The sequence below is a fragment of the Amphiprion ocellaris genome, chromosome 17 (genome assembly GCF_022539595.1).
Source record: "Amphiprion ocellaris isolate individual 3 ecotype Okinawa chromosome 17, ASM2253959v1, whole genome shotgun sequence".
NCBI classification, from domain to species: domain Eukaryota; kingdom Metazoa; phylum Chordata; class Actinopteri; family Pomacentridae; genus Amphiprion; species Amphiprion ocellaris.
Genome location: NC_072782.1, coordinates 7,656,794 through 7,674,893, shown reverse-complemented (window position 1 = coordinate 7,674,893; position 18,100 = coordinate 7,656,794). Strand labels below are relative to the sequence as shown.

General features: G+C 39.1%; 2 protein-coding genes across 2 annotated transcripts; both read right to left on the bottom strand.

Annotated features, from left to right (window-relative positions):
- Window positions 1-3,564: 3,564 nt before the first annotated feature.
- m17 (IL-6 subfamily cytokine M17) lies at window positions 3,565-5,307 on the bottom strand. The gene is made up of 3 exons (XM_023297933.3): window positions 5,011-5,307; window positions 4,471-4,619; window positions 3,565-4,309 (listed from the first exon to the last, which is right to left on the bottom strand). The coding sequence occupies exons 1-3, from the start codon at window positions 5,102-5,104 to the stop codon at window positions 3,842-3,844; spliced, it is 711 nt and encodes a 236-aa protein (XP_023153701.2). The 5' UTR covers window positions 5,105-5,307; the 3' UTR covers window positions 3,565-3,841.
- A 1,597-nt stretch (window positions 5,308-6,904) lies between these two features.
- taok3b (TAO kinase 3b) lies at window positions 6,905-16,555 on the bottom strand. The gene is made up of 9 exons (XM_035942771.2): window positions 16,239-16,555; window positions 15,770-16,077; window positions 14,933-15,169; window positions 14,692-14,820; window positions 14,399-14,602; window positions 13,513-13,752; window positions 12,629-12,841; window positions 12,178-12,360; window positions 6,905-9,453 (listed from the first exon to the last, which is right to left on the bottom strand). The coding sequence occupies exons 3-9, from the start codon at window positions 15,116-15,118 to the stop codon at window positions 9,292-9,294; spliced, it is 1,317 nt and encodes a 438-aa protein (XP_035798664.1). The 5' UTR covers window positions 15,119-15,169; window positions 15,770-16,077; window positions 16,239-16,555; the 3' UTR covers window positions 6,905-9,291.
- Window positions 16,556-18,100: the final 1,545 nt, after the last annotated feature.

Sequence of the window (18,100 nt, the reverse complement as noted above, 5' to 3'; positions counted from 1 at the left end):
TACTACAACATGTGAACCAGTCATTAAACAACGTTAACCGTTATAGAGTAGATTTGCTGTTTTCTCCAGTTTAACTTCAGAGACTCAGCAGATATTCAGGACTACTGACAACACAGAACCTTAACCTTACTGTTTTAATCACATTTAGGTTTTCTAAACGTTACATTCATGTGAACCAGCGTCTCCACTGACAGTTTTATTAACTAAATGTACCACATTACACTGACACAACACACTTCAGCTGTTTACATGAAACTCAACACAAACATCGTTAGCTTAATGCTACGTTAGCTTTAATCAGGCTACGACTGCTCAGATAGCTCGGTTAGCATCACTAATTCACATTAAAGCTAATATTTACTGGATGCTAACTCTCTTCTCTGGTCAACACACACAGAAATAAACTCCACCAACATCTGGAGTTCATGGCACACATTATATCTGACACTAAAGTTGCGCATAAAATGCATTAAAAGCGGCACCGATACAAAAATAAACATTTACTTACTGAGCCATTCAGTGTCTGCTGGTAGAATCAGCCGAAGGCAGAAAACTGGTTGAAACAAGCCAACGGGCAGGAAAACTGTCTGTGGAAAATGTTCTGTTGCTCCACCGATAAATAAACCAACAGTTACTATATCAGAATTAATCCAAACGAGGACAGCAGAGTCTCTGCTGCCTCCTCCATAGGACCTGTCAATCATTCCAGCCCAGACTGTCAATCAAGTAGCCCCGCCCCCTGGCTTAGCAAAACTTTAACGCTCTATAAAAATTCAATATTGATTTATTTTAGGATCAGCCACCTGATCTCTCATTTGACCATGAAAACTAACGAATGAAAAAATTACATTACAGTCCATGCACTCTACTCTGTTTGGCTCCACACTTACTGATGACCACATCCGGTCTCAGAAAATGAAAAAACGGACCTTTTTCGTTTCTGTCTCTTACAGATTTTACTTTTTTGTTATTCTAAATATAAAATGAAAATCAACGCATTTTTAAAAATTTCGTATATCTATTTTTGATCATGAAAAGGAAAAACGCTTTGTATTTCAATTTTAATTTTTGCATTTTAAAACGAAAATCAAATAACCACTCGTATTTTGTTTTTCAGTACCCGTTTCAGAACGGAAAATCCAATTGCCAGAGAAATACACGGATCACATAGTCATTAGTAGCACAAACAGTCAATGATGGAAACAAAAGTTCACAACAGAGTTCCTCAAAAAAGTCAGTGCACCCTGAGAATGAATGACTCACGGAAACAACATTCACTAATTGCTTCATCTGTGGTAAATACTTTCGTCCAATATTTTACCGTCAACTTCTCTTTACCAGTACAAAGACGTCACGACACAAGGTGGCTTAGAGAATACTACAGAAAATGACTTATTTTTACTGAGTTGTTTTTAACGATAAAATATTGCAGAGCCTTTTTAAGAGACAGTGACGCCTCAAGTCTGACTACAGATCCTGTGGTAGTCAAACATACTAATAATAAAAGTGTGAACAAACATTATACAGCTTCAAAAGTTTAATAACCTTAGATTAGAAGTACAATTTTTAGATAATCTTCCACTTTTATTGCTGTTTCAAGTTTATTTAGTGATAAATGTGATTATTTCTAGTAGAAAACAAAGAACAACAATCTCATGTAAGGCTTTTTTTTTAAAAAAAATCTTGAATTATAAGTAAAAAAGTCAAAATGAACTGTATAAATGTGAATTCAGAAGTGCCCTACTACCTGAATAGTTACTATATATGGCATATACAACAATCACAATAGCTTTGGTGACAGAATTAAACTGTAGTCTGATAATTTTCATTACTTTTTTTTAATTGTTTTATTTTTAAATGTTATTTGAGTCAGATATGTTCCTGACTTCACATCATGTATTCAGTTGTTGGTATGTACCGCCCCCTACAGGTGAAATCATGTAACGCAGGTTAAATACCGTTGAACTTGCAAATGAATTCATTAATGATTCTTTTGTGCAACTGCTATAGCCTAAAAAAAGACTGCACCCTTTCCTAGAATAAGCCATAAAGACTATAAAATGTTGTATTATTAAGAGAAACCTCCACAAGTCGAATAATTCCAGGTTCTCATTCATTTTAATGATTCGATTCATCACGACAATCTTTAGAATTGTATGCTTTATGTTTTTATTTTATAAAGCAGGGCATATTTTATGGTGAAAAATGCAAAATATATGATCGTGGTTCAGGTTTACACTTGTTAATACTTGTCAGTTTATCAAATATAACTTAGTTTCTAAGTTGCATGTATTTTCAATCCCTAAAATTATTTGTTTGTCTTAAATTAACTTTGATTTGAGCTCGAGTTAGTCTTGAACATCCATTCGACTAATAATCTTTCTGATCATGGATAGCAGAGTTTTGCATTTAAATTGAAGTCGGTGTAGAAAATGTTTTCATCAAGCTTTCCAAAACTGGTTGCATTTTCAATCTCATGTTGAATTGAGGGGTTAGTTTGAGTACTAAGTCTTTCCCTGCAGCATCAAAGTTCATTCTTAACCACAGTCTAACACCCACCACCCCCCAAAAAACCCAAAGGTTTACCAGAAGTAGATGCATTTTCTTATATGCTGCAGATTGATTGTAGGTGGCTTAGTTGCTGCATCAACTACAGAAGAACTTGGGTTCAATCTCCAACCCTGTCTAGTTCTGTTGCATTGTCATTTAAACTGCACTAGTTTTACCTCCAACAAGCGAAAAAGACAAAAAGAAACATGTGAGTCAGGTGGACCCACTGGGATAAACTTCATCCCCACCAAGGTGCTGCAAAGCATTAAGAGGGTAGTGAAAATGAATGATAATGTAGCCTGAAGAATGACTGTTGCCCTGAGGTACCCTCTGTGTTTGTGCTTTAAATAAGACCAAGTTATAACAGGGAACTTGATTCATGACCCAGAGTGAATCCCCCATCTACTTCCAGTTTCCTGACAGCTTGTGACCTGAGGAAAGTTTAGCAAAGAATAACTTCATTTCAAAAAAGATATTTCTTATCTACATGTGCGACAACGGCAAATTTGCACACAGATGTTAATAATGTTCGATTTAAAAAAGGGTAATTCTGCAGGATTTCTTTTTTTTGTTAGCTTGCATGTTTGTTTTCACCACTCCACCCTACACACACTTGCATCTCCATCTATATAAAGATGCAAGTGTGCGAACTTTTACCACATACAGTAATCTGACCCACACACACCCACACCTTGTGACTGGCCAGACAGCCCGCCAGTTTCATGAAATCTTTCCTATCTGATGCAGCCTTGTGTCCAACACATGCGTCATTCTGAGCTGATATCACATAGTCAGCGTCTCAGCAGCTTCCTGATTTTCTTTTAACCCCTCTTGCTGGACTGATTGTTTGCAGAAAACAGCACATGATGCTTGGCAAGTGCTAGTGTTTTCGTGTCTTTTCACCAAAAAAAAAGAACATCACTGTAGAAAGATGTTTGCATTTAAACTGAGTTTACTTGTCAGACACTGACATACATTACTGACCACACAAAGAAACCAAAGGCGACAAAGAAGTACAGCTGCAAAGTATTAGATTTTTATAGAATTCTGTGTACATCAAATAAGTTTGCAACTTAGAACCTTACATAACACAAATTAAATATACATAACTTGCTTGGAGACATCTGTACACTCTTTGAACAGCATTCCTCTCACCAGAAACACACGAGAAAATAAATATTAAATACCATAAATAGGCTCCATTACACTGATGTACCAGCCATCTTCATACACACTTCAATTTTTAAGTCTTTATCAGCCCAAATGCTGCTGGAAACTGACTGTCTCATGTTCAGAAAAAGAGTGCATTCATCTGGATCCTCCTTCTGCACACTGTACCTTTTATATTGTTCAGTACTTTGGAAACATCTAACAGAAACTTCTTGTAGGTCTTCAGGACCACACAGCCGTAGACCTTCTGCTGGAAGACGTTCTGAGGCGGAGGTAGCGTCGTCGGTCCTCCCGCCGGCTCCGGAACAGGCAGGTTTGGGAAGAGGCTCTGATAAAATGTCTTTATGAGAAGAGCCAGGTTCCTGCTGCGAAGACTGACATTGGTGAGCTCAGTCAGCAGAGGGCTCGTTGGTAGCTGTAAGTCTGTCTGCTGCTCGTACACCCGCTTGAAGTGTGGGATGAACATTTGGAGATTGGTGTAGATGCTCACTATCTTCTCGGAGGGATCCAGCCCAGAGATGCTGGGGTCAGGGATGTTGTTCACTGACCCCTCGCAGAAGAGATCTGACATTTCTCCTTGATAAAGTTTCTGCACAGAAAAACAAAGGAACAACACATAAGACACTAATCGAGCCACAGAGCTTAAAGACAAGCATGGACTGTCTGTGTATTGTGAAAAGGTGCAGTGCTGTGCAAGCAGATGAGGATTTAACACAAAGTAAGATGAAGCAGTTTTATGCCTGTACTCACATATGTTTTGATTAGGTCGGTAGATTCCTTTCGTACGAGTCTGGTGAGCTTCAAAGTCTGTAGCAGAGCATTCCCACACTGCTGGTTTCTGCTTGCTGCCACAGTTTTTGTTGAATCAACAGCCATAATCAGCAGGAGAGAGAGTAATGCTGAGGAGAAAGGAACTGGTCAGTTATGGTTATCCTACATCCCATCGGCGAGGGGAACTTCACGTTAAAACCACAAGTGCAGAGCAAGAGAGATAAAAATACATTCTTCACCTAAAAAGCATTCAGCAAGTAAAAAGAAAACACCTGTAGACAGCTGTATTCTCAGACTTTTATCACTACTTCTACCAAAATTACAGTATGCTGAGATGCCTTCAAACACTCAGTCAGTTACTTTAAATCTGAGGTAGATTCCCCAAACTGTTCAAAAACTAATTTCATGCAGGAAACTGAAACTTTCAGTTAGTTTCACAACAACTAAAAGTCAACCTCAGTGTCCAAAAGTGTTTAATGCTATGTTTTCATTTTAAAAAGTAGATGCAATCCAACTTACTTGTTGCAGATTCCATAAACTGTTGAAAACTCATACTCTTCACATGACCATTCATTCTCCTCTCGGTATCAGGCAAATTCTGCGGACTTGTCATAATCACACTCCTCTAAAACTTTTTAAAAAGACTGAAACCACACATTTGTCATAGGAGGAAATGACGTGCTCTTTGTGAGGCAACCAAGTTTCCCAGAATTTCCTCCTCTCATTCGTGTGTGCATTTTTTTCTCTCTCTCTCTCTCCCATATGAAACAAGTGGACAATGTCCCGACATGTCTGTCCACAGTGAAGGCATGTAGGAGCATTGTCCACTCGATTATTATGCGCTGTATTAACATACATTTTAGTGCATGTGTTGTTAACAGCACTTCCTTTTAGCTGTGCATGGAAAATAAAGGTGTTTATTTAAATCGCTTGAGGAACAGAACAGTGTCAGACACGCATGAAGATAATTTAAGGACTGAGGTCAGCCTCCCCTTTGACACTATTTACTACCAGGCTGGCTGCCACCCTCTAGAGATAGTGGGTGAGAAGGTGAGAGCTTAGTCAGTGTCTGTGAGGAAGCAAAAGTGAGCTCTAGATGGTGCACAAACCTACGTACTGATGATGCACCTTCAAGTTTCCTGAATTCAAATGAAGGCAACAGTCTCATATCTAATCATCTGGTGTCCAGATGCAGCAGTGGTTAACTCATAGTTTACCTCTGAATGGATCAACAAATTCAAAGGTAAGTGAAAAAACATGCATGAAAACCACACTGTCTACCAAACAAAGGGAGATTTTGAATTTGCAACACATCTATGTTCGCTTGATTTTTGGTAAATAGTTCTGCTGAATTTCGTGTCTGTAACTGTTTCTAGCATTTCCTCAGACCACGTGTCTTTGAGCAACCATAATTTTCATGTGGGCATTCGCACAGGAAGCTGGCAAGGTCAGAGGAAATGCATTTCTCAATCAGAAACTCTTACAAGTGCGTAAAGGGGTGGGTCCGCTTAGCTCAAGCAGGCGATATGTTAGTGTCATCACATCACAAGTTTAAGGCATAGCTCACATTATCAGGCGATGATTTCACTGGCGAACATTATGGTGTTGCATCCTAAAGGGATTTGAACTGACTCAGAACATGAGGAACATGGAACTAATACAAACTGGGAGTTTTTTATGCGTTGTCTAATCTCATCGTCACAACCGCAACATGCTTCTAGGACAGAGGTCACTTCTGCCTGGAGAGACTTTGTGATGCATCACAGGGTTGATTAGAGGTCAGACTGCAGGACAGGAGAGTGCTGAAGCAACAGGTTAGCTCGACACTGAAAGTGAAACATCACAACATGAGCGGATTTAGACGGTATTCACACATTAGATGCCGTTTTGTCTGTCAAACCACCAACTACACGAGAAAAGCCAGGGGGAACTCACCTCACCACAATCCTGTCAGCACTACTTCAGGTAAAGGCAAACCACCCTTCTACCGTCCTCGGGGCTTTCCAAGTTGCCCCAGGGGATAGTAGAGGGGTTGTGGTGAGGCGGGCAACGGCTGCCACAGACGTTGACAGTTCAAGGAAACTTCAGTCGGATTCCTGCCAACATATACAGTTCAAACATGCCAAAAAAAGACCACAACAAGCACCAAAATCAAGCAGTGAAATGCGAGGAAGCTGAAAAAGCTGGACCCTCTGCAGTGTAACTTCCCTCTCACCTCTGCTTCCCATTTCAGGTTTCATTTTTTTTTTGTTTGTAGCCAAAAGTAAGTTGCGATAAACATCATTAGGATACAATGTAGGTCACGATGGTCATATCACACACACCAAAAAAAAGCAAAAGTGAGAAGTCCCACACCACATTAGAAGAGCATTACAGGGAAATGCAACCACATACAATAAGAAATGCACTGTCATAAGATGCAGGATGTTGATCGAGACTCCATTCTTTTTTGCAACAGAATCTCTTTTATTTTGTCTTTGAACTGCACAGGAAATGGTGAATAAAGTTCTTTAGGAAAGTCCCCTTTATTCTAACTAAATACATCTTTCTATTAACGTAAAATTCACACAAATTGTAAGGTTCATAATTGTTCTGAAGCTCTCAGGCAATCTTATTCAAGCACCCCAACAGCACTTTTTTTTTTTAAAATATGGAACCATTTGTCCACAAGGCTTCAGTTATATGTGACCAGACAAAAGGCCTTACTGCATCATCAAATTTCAGAAAGTTCATGAAAATGTAAAAGGCTGATAAAATCTAGCAGAGCCACTCAACTTCAGAACACACTCTGGTCGAACGTAACAAATTCAGAATTTAGGTGTCAACGTGTAAACAAGAGCATTTAAGTTCTATTGCCATCGAAACTGAATGTCATTGTATTCCTCCGTTTAAAAATACTTTGTGAATTCAGGGGACGCCTTCCACCTTTCAGCCCTGTGAGGAAAATGACTAATACAAATTGTGGCTCTGAAATGAACAAAAAATAAAAGAGAATACAGGTGAAGAAATACCTGTTAAAACAGAACAACAGGGTTGCATTCAAGACCACCACATTGAACAGTGTTTCAAAAACTGACCCATGATAAAATAGTATTTATTTTTTCATACATATACTTCATTTTTTTAGAGGGTTTCACTGCATGGGGCACTCTAAATATGTCATGAGAAAAACTTAGTAGTGTTTTGACTCAGAGGGGGTTTTCAAAATGCTCACATTTTGTAAAAATCAATCATCTCTCCAAGACAAAAAACTACAAGGCTAAAGGTGGTATTAGAAATTAAGCACCAAACAATTATCGTTCCATTCGGTACAAATGGAATAATTGTGCAACCTGTTCAATGACCATAATGAACATGGCGAAAAATATGTAAATCTTATCATTAGACACTAATTACTCAAATGCAATCTGGACCCACGTGTTGGTATGTTTGCTTTTGTAGGACCGCTGATCTGCAAAAGATATTATAAGAAGTCTGTGGTTCCATTCACCAGCATTTATACAATCTGACAGTCTAGTGGTTCGACTTAGCAATATATTGAGCTATTGTATGACCATTTCTCTATATTATAAAACAAAATGAAAACGAAGCAAAAAATCTTTATCATTAAGCTCTGTAATCAGTAATAGACCAGTGTCTCTGTATATTCTAGCTATGTTCTCATGTACAAATATTCATATCAAAAATTATACAGCACAATTCTCACCATTTTCCTTTACAAGAACTTTGATTAGTGAACATTAAATGATTCACACAAGTTTAGATGAACCCAAAAACATAATGGTGCCGGCCTTCAGTAAGTAAAATATAGATATAACAAACATGTAACTAAAATCTGCTTCAGGCACAACTTAAATAAAGGCATTTGTGAAATTATCATATCAAATATGGCGCTTATGTCCAGTATCCATAGGCTTAAAACAAAAAAACGCTATGACCACTTTTATTTACAAACAGCTAAAATCTCTGACAGATTCATGCTTCACTTCACAACCTGAATTTGTCCTTAAAGTGCATGCAATAATAAGCAGTTTTACCAAGTGGGATCTTGAATTGTGATAAGATAAAAACGGGTTGATCAAGCTAATGCCAATTGATTCTATATATTAAAGAAAAGATAAGAACTGTTGCCTAGAAGAAGTGAGGGACCACAGTATACTGTATGCATAAGCACAATATGGAAGTATGATGGAATGATTTTAAAAGAAAAACTTAAAAAATGAATAAACTCTGACTATCCAGTGACCCCATACAGTAATATTCACATTCAGAGATTAAAATAAAAATAAATGAAATCAAATAAAACTGATTAAAAAAATAAATCAAAAGACAAAGCAGCTTAACACCACGGGGGAGTCCGCAGCTCACATTCCACAATGTCCCTCCATGTAACACACACATTAAGCATCATATGAACATGATGGGTTTCTACTTAAACATATCAAAGTGCCCATTTTACTAAAATTTCCTGATTTATTCAATTCATACCAAAAGGAGGAAATGGCATGGAGGAAAGAGTCTTCTTACTTTGAACACATAGGTTTTGAAGTTACACTGACTAGGTTGGATTTTTACTGACATGTTGTTTGTTGCTGTAGATTCTTTTGTTTTACTTTCCCCCTTCAAGTTTCACAAAAGAAGCTCTCATTGCACATAACACCTCAATTCAAAGATGCAATATCTAAGAGAGAAGAAAAGGAGTAGAGAAAGTTATCCAGTTTGGTCACTGTGGACGTGACAATCGGTCAAGTGGACGTGAAAAGGGCACGGATATGTTGTCCTCTAAAGATAAATCCACTTTCATCTGTTGTCTTCTTTGGGGAAGTCCAGAGATCCCAGGCTTCCAAAGCCGAGGCTTCTACTTTCTGTGTCAAAAGCATTACTTTCTCTGTCCTGACGTTCCAGCAAGTGCTTGATCCTTTCGGTACGTTCCTTCTGAAGTGCGGCCAGTTCCTCTTCAATCTGGAACCAAAGTATGTAATGATGGTTAGTTTGTTGTATGGACACTTTGCACCTTCATCAGTAACTCCAACTCTTTAATAGTAAGATGTTCCAAAAAGTGGTCATATTTTCATTGAATTTAACATTGATATTGGTCATGGTGGTTGGTTATTACATCTCAAATCATCAGGTGAGTCAATATATAGCTGAGGGACTTTTGAAGTCCATGGAATTCCAATTATTTATTATGGAAACAATCACTTATAAAGAAAAAATGACTGGATATCAATAAAATGTCAACTAAATAACCGTCCCAATTTAATAGCAACCACCTTCTAATTAGCTAAACAATAATAAAATGAGCTTATTCTAAAACTGTTTTGATTGTGTTCTTTTTATTAAGTTGAAATAATCATGACAGAGTTTTCTTTTTTACCAATATATCAAATTTTATATGGAAAATAACAAATTGTATGTAAGTAGCTTCTTACTCTGCCAAGGCTGCTCAGTTGACGTATCATTTCCAACGGATGAAATCTTTAAGAAAAAATAACCTTATGCTGAGCACAGGCATGTGTTATGCATGTGCATGTTGTGTATGGATACCAAATTGCGTGTAAATTGCTCTTATAAAGGTCTGTTGATAAGTTCATCACTTTTGGCAAGCCTTTGCTTTGCTACTGTTAAAATAACCGTTCCCTCCATGCTTTTATTTTGAAGGCACGTTTTTAATGATATGGGCTTTTATTTTGTCACCATTCCAGCGGCACAGGAAGTGTTTATCTAAGAAGCGGAGTCTTGACATGACGAAGACCCCGAAAAGTCCGAAAATTCATGAAAAGATGAAAGAAAAGGGTTCCACGCTGCTGCTGTCTAGTAAAGGATGTGTCTAAACTTAGAAGCAACTAACTGCAGTGAGGACAAGCTCTTACAGTGTTTCCTGAAGAAAGGAGTGAAGGACAGAAAGGTCAATTTATGTTCAAAATAAGGCTGACGGCTGAACATAAATACAGGCTTTGTGAAACATCCGGAGCTTCACCATTGTCTGGTTGGGGTTTGCTACATCACGTGACCTAAATATGTAGCAGGCGGCAGGAACTGATGGGACTCAGAAACACCTCACAGTTTAATCATTTGTTCCTTGTATGATTTCCATCTGGTAAATCACAGTCAATTTGTAGTAGGATCGCAATTATGTGATCGTCAGCAGGTAACTGACACAAGTGTTTACTTGTTGTCATGGTGACATCAACGCCGTGCCGGCTGCTATATCTCGCAATGGGAAATCCTTAACAAAGCCGTGGATCTAGACTATAAGCCGCATCACTGTGAAAATTTAATGAGGTGGTCCTTGTGTCATTTCTGACTTCCCCTGAAAATTTCATCCATATCCGTTAGTCTGTTTTTGACTAAAGTTTCACACGGACAGACAGACAGACAGATTCACAGACAAACGTACGCCAATCGTCACATAACTCCACCGTTCCTTGGCGGAGTAAAAAGAAGGATACACAGGAGAAACACTGAACAACAGCAGGCTGATCAGTCCAAATATGGTAAGAAAATGTTTGAAAATAATTAGTACAAAAACACTGAATAGAAAGAAAAAAGCATCCAAGTAAGGAAGGCTACAAGTGGAATAAAAGAAAATAGAGAGCAAAACAATAAGCACAAGGCTTTAAATAATAATAACAGTAGTAGATGTAAATAAATAAAATAAATTAGTAAATAAATAAATGGGTAAAAGAGAATAAAGTGAACAATAAAATTAAATTCAAAAATTAGAAAATCAATTAGACAATAAAACTATATGATAAAATAATGATAAATGAATAAAAATTTAATATAGATGACAATACATGAAAGCAAAAAAAGTAAAATTCTTGTTTGTGTAACATTCTGCAAACAATTTCACCACAATCCAACAATTGTAGCTGAGATGTTTCAGTTTATAGCTGACATTGCTAGCATTAGTAAAAATATGTCATTAAAAACTACTATGATCATCATATATATATATATATATATATATATATATATATATATATATATATATATATATATATATACATATGATCATCATATATATATATACACACACACACAATCAGTCAAAAGTTTGGACACAACTTCTCATTCAATGCTTTTTATTTATTTGTATTATTTTCTACACTTTTTTTGTTTACAACATAATTCCATGTGTGTTCTTTTAAAGTTTTGATGTTTCAGTATAAATCTACAATGTATAAAATAAGAGTCACTGAATAGGAAGGTGTGTCCAAACGTTTGACTGGTAGTGTATAAATATATATATATATATATATATTTATACATCAGCATTGGGGTCAGTGGGGCCTCCGACTATTAGGAAGTTAAGTCCCAGTTTTCTACACAGTGCAGTCATTTTACTTACTCTATGGGACACATGAGCTTAACCAATAGGTCACCAAGACGAGTCCACCCTCAATTAAGCAAGCATCCCAGTCAACCAGTAGCCTCTGGTGTTTCCCTGAATGCCTACCCAACTCTAAATTCTACCAGTCAGCTGGAATGCATCGCCAGGATGGAAGCATCTGAATCTATCTGTGGTAACATCAACCAACAGAACTGTAGCTCTAACAATGTTGTCAGCATATAATCTGTCCTTCTGGATGCTGTCTACCTGTATGAGGTCATTTTTATAAAGTATGGTATCATGCTGCATTTATTTCAACTATTTTAGAGCAGCTTTGATCTCAAACCTACCTTCTGTTCAAGGTGTGCTCTCCGTATGGAGACCTTCTGCTCAAGTTTCTGCTGCTCTCGCTCATGTTGGGTCTCCATCTGTGACTTGGTTTTTCTCTGGTAGGCGTCCAGAAGCTCCATCTCTTGCTTCAGCTGCTGCTTCAGAGCTTGGCACTCTGTTTCCTGCTCAGCTTCTAGTCGCATCTAGATAACAAGGAAAGTAGAGTTAGTCACAAGCATTATATGTGTTAATGTTACTAGCCATATTTATCAACCTACAGGACAAAAAAAATGTAGTTAAAAATTCACAAAGTGGTGGTAAAAAGTGCTCTGGACCTTCAAATGTGTAATGAAATTTGGTGGCTGATGCACATTCAATATAAGAGGAACTGTGTTGTCCAAATAAACCTATGATTGATGAATGAGGCCTACTTTTTGATATTCATGACAAGATGCTTGACAGTCATCGTACCGCTTGTGAAGCCATCATCTCGTTGATGCTCTGTTCGTACTGTTCGGCCAAAACAGCCAGCTTGCGTGTCTGCTCCTCTTTCAGGCCCTTCAGGAGGGTTTTGTGGTCACCTTTGGGGGAAACCTCCAGTTGGTGGTTCCTAAGAGCTTTGTACTGCTTGTTCTGCACCTTGCAAGTGTCCTGGAACTGTTTCTTGATCTGCATCTCCAGCGTCTGCAGGGGGTTAAATAAGAAGTGTTAGTGTCAGTTTTGTGTTACACTCAGAGATAAAGCAAACTAATCTAACCTAAGCCAGGTTTCTAGCTAAATTTGCCTTAAACACATTGATACAAAATTAATTTCAACATTTAACTAAAGAGTTAGTTTTGACTCTTTCAAGACGTCGCACAATCCAACTGACTGATCTGAGTTGTGGACTAAAAACTGACAGTTTTGCTGAGTCCTACATTGACCCTTTTCAGTTCACAGTAAATCCTTTGACAGAGTGGCATAATTAACTAATTCAGTTTTTTGCAAAGCCCATGAACATTTCAGTTGCCATACACAGCTTTCCCTGCTGTATTATACGATAAAAGAAGGGAAGGGGTAAACATATTTTGCAGGACGCAGTTCTCATGGCAACATAATTAGTGTTTTTCTGCAAGATTCCACTAGTCAGTTAAGAAAAAGACTAATAGACTCATTCATGTCAAATCAAACATAGGAAGAGAAGTACAGCAGCTGTAGATCTTTAATTTAAAATCATCATTTCATGATCTCATCATTAAACACTCCATTTCCATTTTCTAAACAAACTTTAAAAACGTCTTGAAATAAGGTTTACTAGATATCAGGTCACTAAATAATCACATAGAATAAAGTGAGAAAGGGAAAGTTTTCAGCACCTTGAGGTTTCTGGGCTGCTGCCGCTGCTCCAGACTGTGTTTCCTGTGCAGTTCTCTCTGCCGCCGGCCGTTGTACTCCTCCTGGTTTTCGAGCTCAGTCTGGTGCTGTAGCCGGATGAGTTCAACACGAAGCTTCTGGAGCATCTGGAGTTGACGGCGCTCCATGTCCTGGGTGGATTCGTCCTGCCGGATCATCAGGGCGTGTTCCATCTCCTTCTGGGTCCTCTTCTTGTTCAGTTCCTTGTTAAGAAAATTGTAAGGCTGGTTGACTGACTTTTGATAGTTCAAATGTTGCTGCATTGCATATAATCTAATAAGAAATGATAGCATTTGGTCTTTGTGGTTACTTTCTGGTGTTACTTGCTTTTCTATACAACTTTACAGGCTTATTTTTGCTGAAATATATGAGTAAGTGTGGCATTTCTGTTATACACACATGCAGATGACACACAGCTTTACATTAAAGGAGTTAGGGTATAATTGCAGGGCTTCGCTGGGAAACCATCCTGTTGAAACCCTTTGCATTGTTGTAAAGAAGGCTTGCATTTATTAAAAACCACAAATCTTCATTATAAGGTGAAGATTTGTTGGTTATTTTTGTTTCAGAAAAGTTGGTAAAAGTTGAAAATATCTCTTTATCGCTGGTATCTTGTAGAAGTGATTTAATGAACCTATACAACAGATCATTCATAATCAAACTGTTAGTTGTAGCCTGACATTTTAATTAAAAAAATGTTATTATAAGGGTTTTTTGTAACCTGATTTAGTCATCACATCCACAATGTGTGACAAAATGTTCTTGTCTCCTGAACCTTCTGAAACTACGCAATAAAGTCCCTCATAGTCGTGGTTATTTATACATTATAATGTGAGGAAATCACACTACCTCTCTTAGTTGCTCCTGTTCAAACTCATGCCTCCTGACCAGACTCCGGCGTTTCAGGGCCCTACAGCTCCGATCATAGACCAGTCTCTGCTGGGCCAGAAGATGAGCTTCCTCCTCAGCCTGAGAGCGCTGCATTGTTTCTTTGTGCCTCGACAGACGCTCCTGTTTTTCCTCCTTGGGTGTACAAGGGTCCTCATTCATCTCCTACAACAGGACCAGAACACAAGTTTGCATGACGATGTGAAGACATTCTCACAGATGTTTCAAGATACAATGTAGAACTTCATCATTACATCCTTGATCTTCTCTTTGCAAAGCCTGTATTCCTTTTTCTGGTTATCTAAGAAAGAAGTCAGCTCTTTCTTTTGCTGAGCAACAATCTGTTGCTGGATCCGCCTCTCTTCTGCTGCAACTGACTTCATCTGTGAAAACACATCAAAATAATCAAATTATCACCTTGTATTCAAGTTTGGCTTGACGAGAATCAACTCACACTTCAGATTGCTACTCATTCACAACTAACACCTGCTGTACCTCTTTGTCTGTTTGAGCAGCATGGCGTTTGGCCAGTCTTTCCAGCTCAATGTAAGTGTTGTTCGCATGTGTCTCTAATTCCTTCTGCAACCGGAGCCTATGCTCATCCATCTCGGCCTTTAGCCTGTTCTCCAGGGCGATCAGCTGCTTCTGGTGCTGTCGCCGCATGCGCTTATACCCAGACATCTGCTCCCGCAGCTCAAAGTCCTGCTCATGCTCCTGGATCTACCTGATGCCCTGGACAGGAGGAAGAAAGAAACTGAGCAGGCACAAAGGAGCAACTTCATACTGTACGGTGGTAAACGGAAAATCTGCAAACTAAGCTCAGATTACTACACATCAATCCACTCCAGCCACATTCCTGATGAATAAGTAGCATTCCTACGTGATGCCGCCACTGGAGCCAGGATCACACAGGACAACAATCTGACACAACTATCGGCTACGACGTGGACATGCACCTTTTACGATCCATGACAAAAACCAAACCGCTGGTGAGAGACGGCAGGCGGCAGAGATTTACATGGAATACATACAAATGCAACGCAGACACATAAAAGCAGAGGCAGAGACGAGGAAGCTGGGGATGGAAAAAATGACATCCATTAACAGGATCTGGTTGCCATGACTACAGATGTACAGCTGAGAACACAGACACCCCTTCCCTCCCTCCCTCCATCCTTCCTTCCTTCCCTCCCTCCCTCCTCATCCCCGCGCCGCCAAGTACGCGCACACGCACGCACACACACTAATAACCCACGCGCACACGTCTTTTTATGCAAACGGCTGGGGAGAGAGAGAGAGGGGGAGAGAGAGATAGATGGGGAGCTGCGTTACCAAAGATGCTGATTTGATGGTGGCAATGTGTTCACAGATCTTGCAGTCGAGAGACCGGCTCTTGTGAGAAGTAGGCCGCAGCTCTGGCCTGGTGTCCCTGTGCACAGCCTCATCCCTCACGCAAGCATGGTCCTGCAGGGGGGGAGGAAAAGGAGGAGATAGTGGGGCTGGGTGCTTCCCAGGCCCTCCGCACTCGCTGTTTCTGCTAGAGCTGCTGTTACTGCCGAATCTCCCTGCATGCAGCACACATCCAGCGTTAAATGCATCCTTCCCCCGCTGGTTCCCCCGCTACTGTCTGCAAGTCCTTCCTAAGAGAGAAAAGGGCATTGCCAAACAATTGCAGGCACCACCGAGAACCACTGGATGAAGTCGTCTTTTTTTTTTTTTTTTTTTTCTGGCGTCCCCCTCTTTCCCAAAGAGGAGGAACCAAATGGCTCCGGTGGATAAGGGTGAATTATGCAATGCCTACCATTGATAATCGGAGAAAGATACCACAGGGATGCAATTTACTGCCACTCTTCTTTTCCGTTTCAGAATGCAGGAGAGATTTGGGAGGAAAAATAGTTTCCCTGTGTTCCTATGATCGCGTGTGGTGCCATGTTTGAAAAGATTTGGATCAGATAAGGCACATCCGAACATGGTTTTCCTTCGAATCTGTCGCCGGATGATCCGTTTGTATTCCACTCGAATTTCTGTCCTACATTTACAGCGCACTTGGTCATGGTAGGTGGTTCTGGTGCCTTCTATTCATCTCTTTCCTCTGTCCCTCTTCTACACTCCCCCTTCCTTTAAAGAGACACCACAATACTACAGGCACATCTCAACCAGCTGAAGTCATCTCACACCGGATCAGATCTTTTAAAAAAATGACATCATTAATACTATGATAAAAATAATGGCCACTAGTAGAGGATAAAAACCAGTGTTTGTTCGGGGGGAAAAACTTGAATCAACAATGCACATTTGCTTAGATGCATAGTCACCAAATTCTCTTTTTTGAATTTTTATGTAAAGATGCATACATATATGTGCATATCTAGAGAGAGAGCATCCATTATATATTTTATCAATAAAAGTGTTTTTTAAAAGTATCAGAATGTTTATTTTATTACAAATAACTTACCCCATACGAAATATAACTCCCCTGTGTCTGTTTCTGACCAATTTTTGCCTTTTGAAGTAACAGTCAAGCAATTTTTTGCTTTTTTAACATAATTCCTGTCATTATTTCCTGTGGCAGCTGGGGGGTGATTTTTAAATTTCTCTCTCCATGGTGCTGAAAGTATCGTATCACGCTACGCCTCGCAGTGAGACTGCTATCACTAGCTACACTGATACTACCTCTACTACCTCTAATACTTTTGCAAGTGCAAAATAAACCTTGGTAACCACGTGATACTCCCTAGCAACCAGCTGAAATATTCATAGCAACCACCTCTTACAGCCTATCAGCTACCAAAATTCAGTAGTTGATTGGCAGTCCCTCTCCTAATATTTGTGTTTTGCAGTAATAATGAAGAAAAAATACATATTTTTTGCCTTTTCGTGATAATTCCTGTCATTACATCATGCGACAGCTGGGGGGCGATAAGCATTTAAATTTCTCTCTCCGTGGGGCTGAAAATATCTCAGTATATTGCGTCACACTATGCTACTACTAATGCTATCACTAGCTCCACAGATACAGATACTACCTCGACTACTACTGCGAAGGGCAAATACACTTCGGTAACCATGCAACACTCCCTAGCAACCAACTGGAATATCCATGGCAACCGCCTCCTACAGTCCACCAGCCACCTAAAATCCACTTGCAACCACTCAAAGTCCGGCTCAAGGTCATTGTTTGAATACCTAAAAATTCATTTCCATGTATTAAAATGACATATTTTGCATTTTAGAAGCATGAAAGTGATCTTTTTCCATCTTAAAATGCCTTACATATAACTCTGCTGATGATCAGTGAAGCCTGCCTCTTTCTCTGCCCATTTCTCTCCATTCAGTGCAGCTCAAGCACACCAGCTGACCCATGAATCTGGTCAAACACTGTCAAACTATTCTGCGCAATGCAGTAGGACATTGTAACACTGATGCAATTAAGCCATTCATGTCTGAATTGGAAACCAATTGTGGACACAAGTAATAGGTGGTTTTCCACTGCAGGAACTTTTTCCATCATAGTTTAGCATCCAATGAGCTTCAACAATTATGATCTCTCCCAGGCCACCAAAAAATGACAAATAGTAGTTATTAGAACTCAAGTTCTATGAGCATGTAGGAAATAGAACAATGGGGGGTTTGCTATGTTAGCCTATATGAGGAATTTTACAT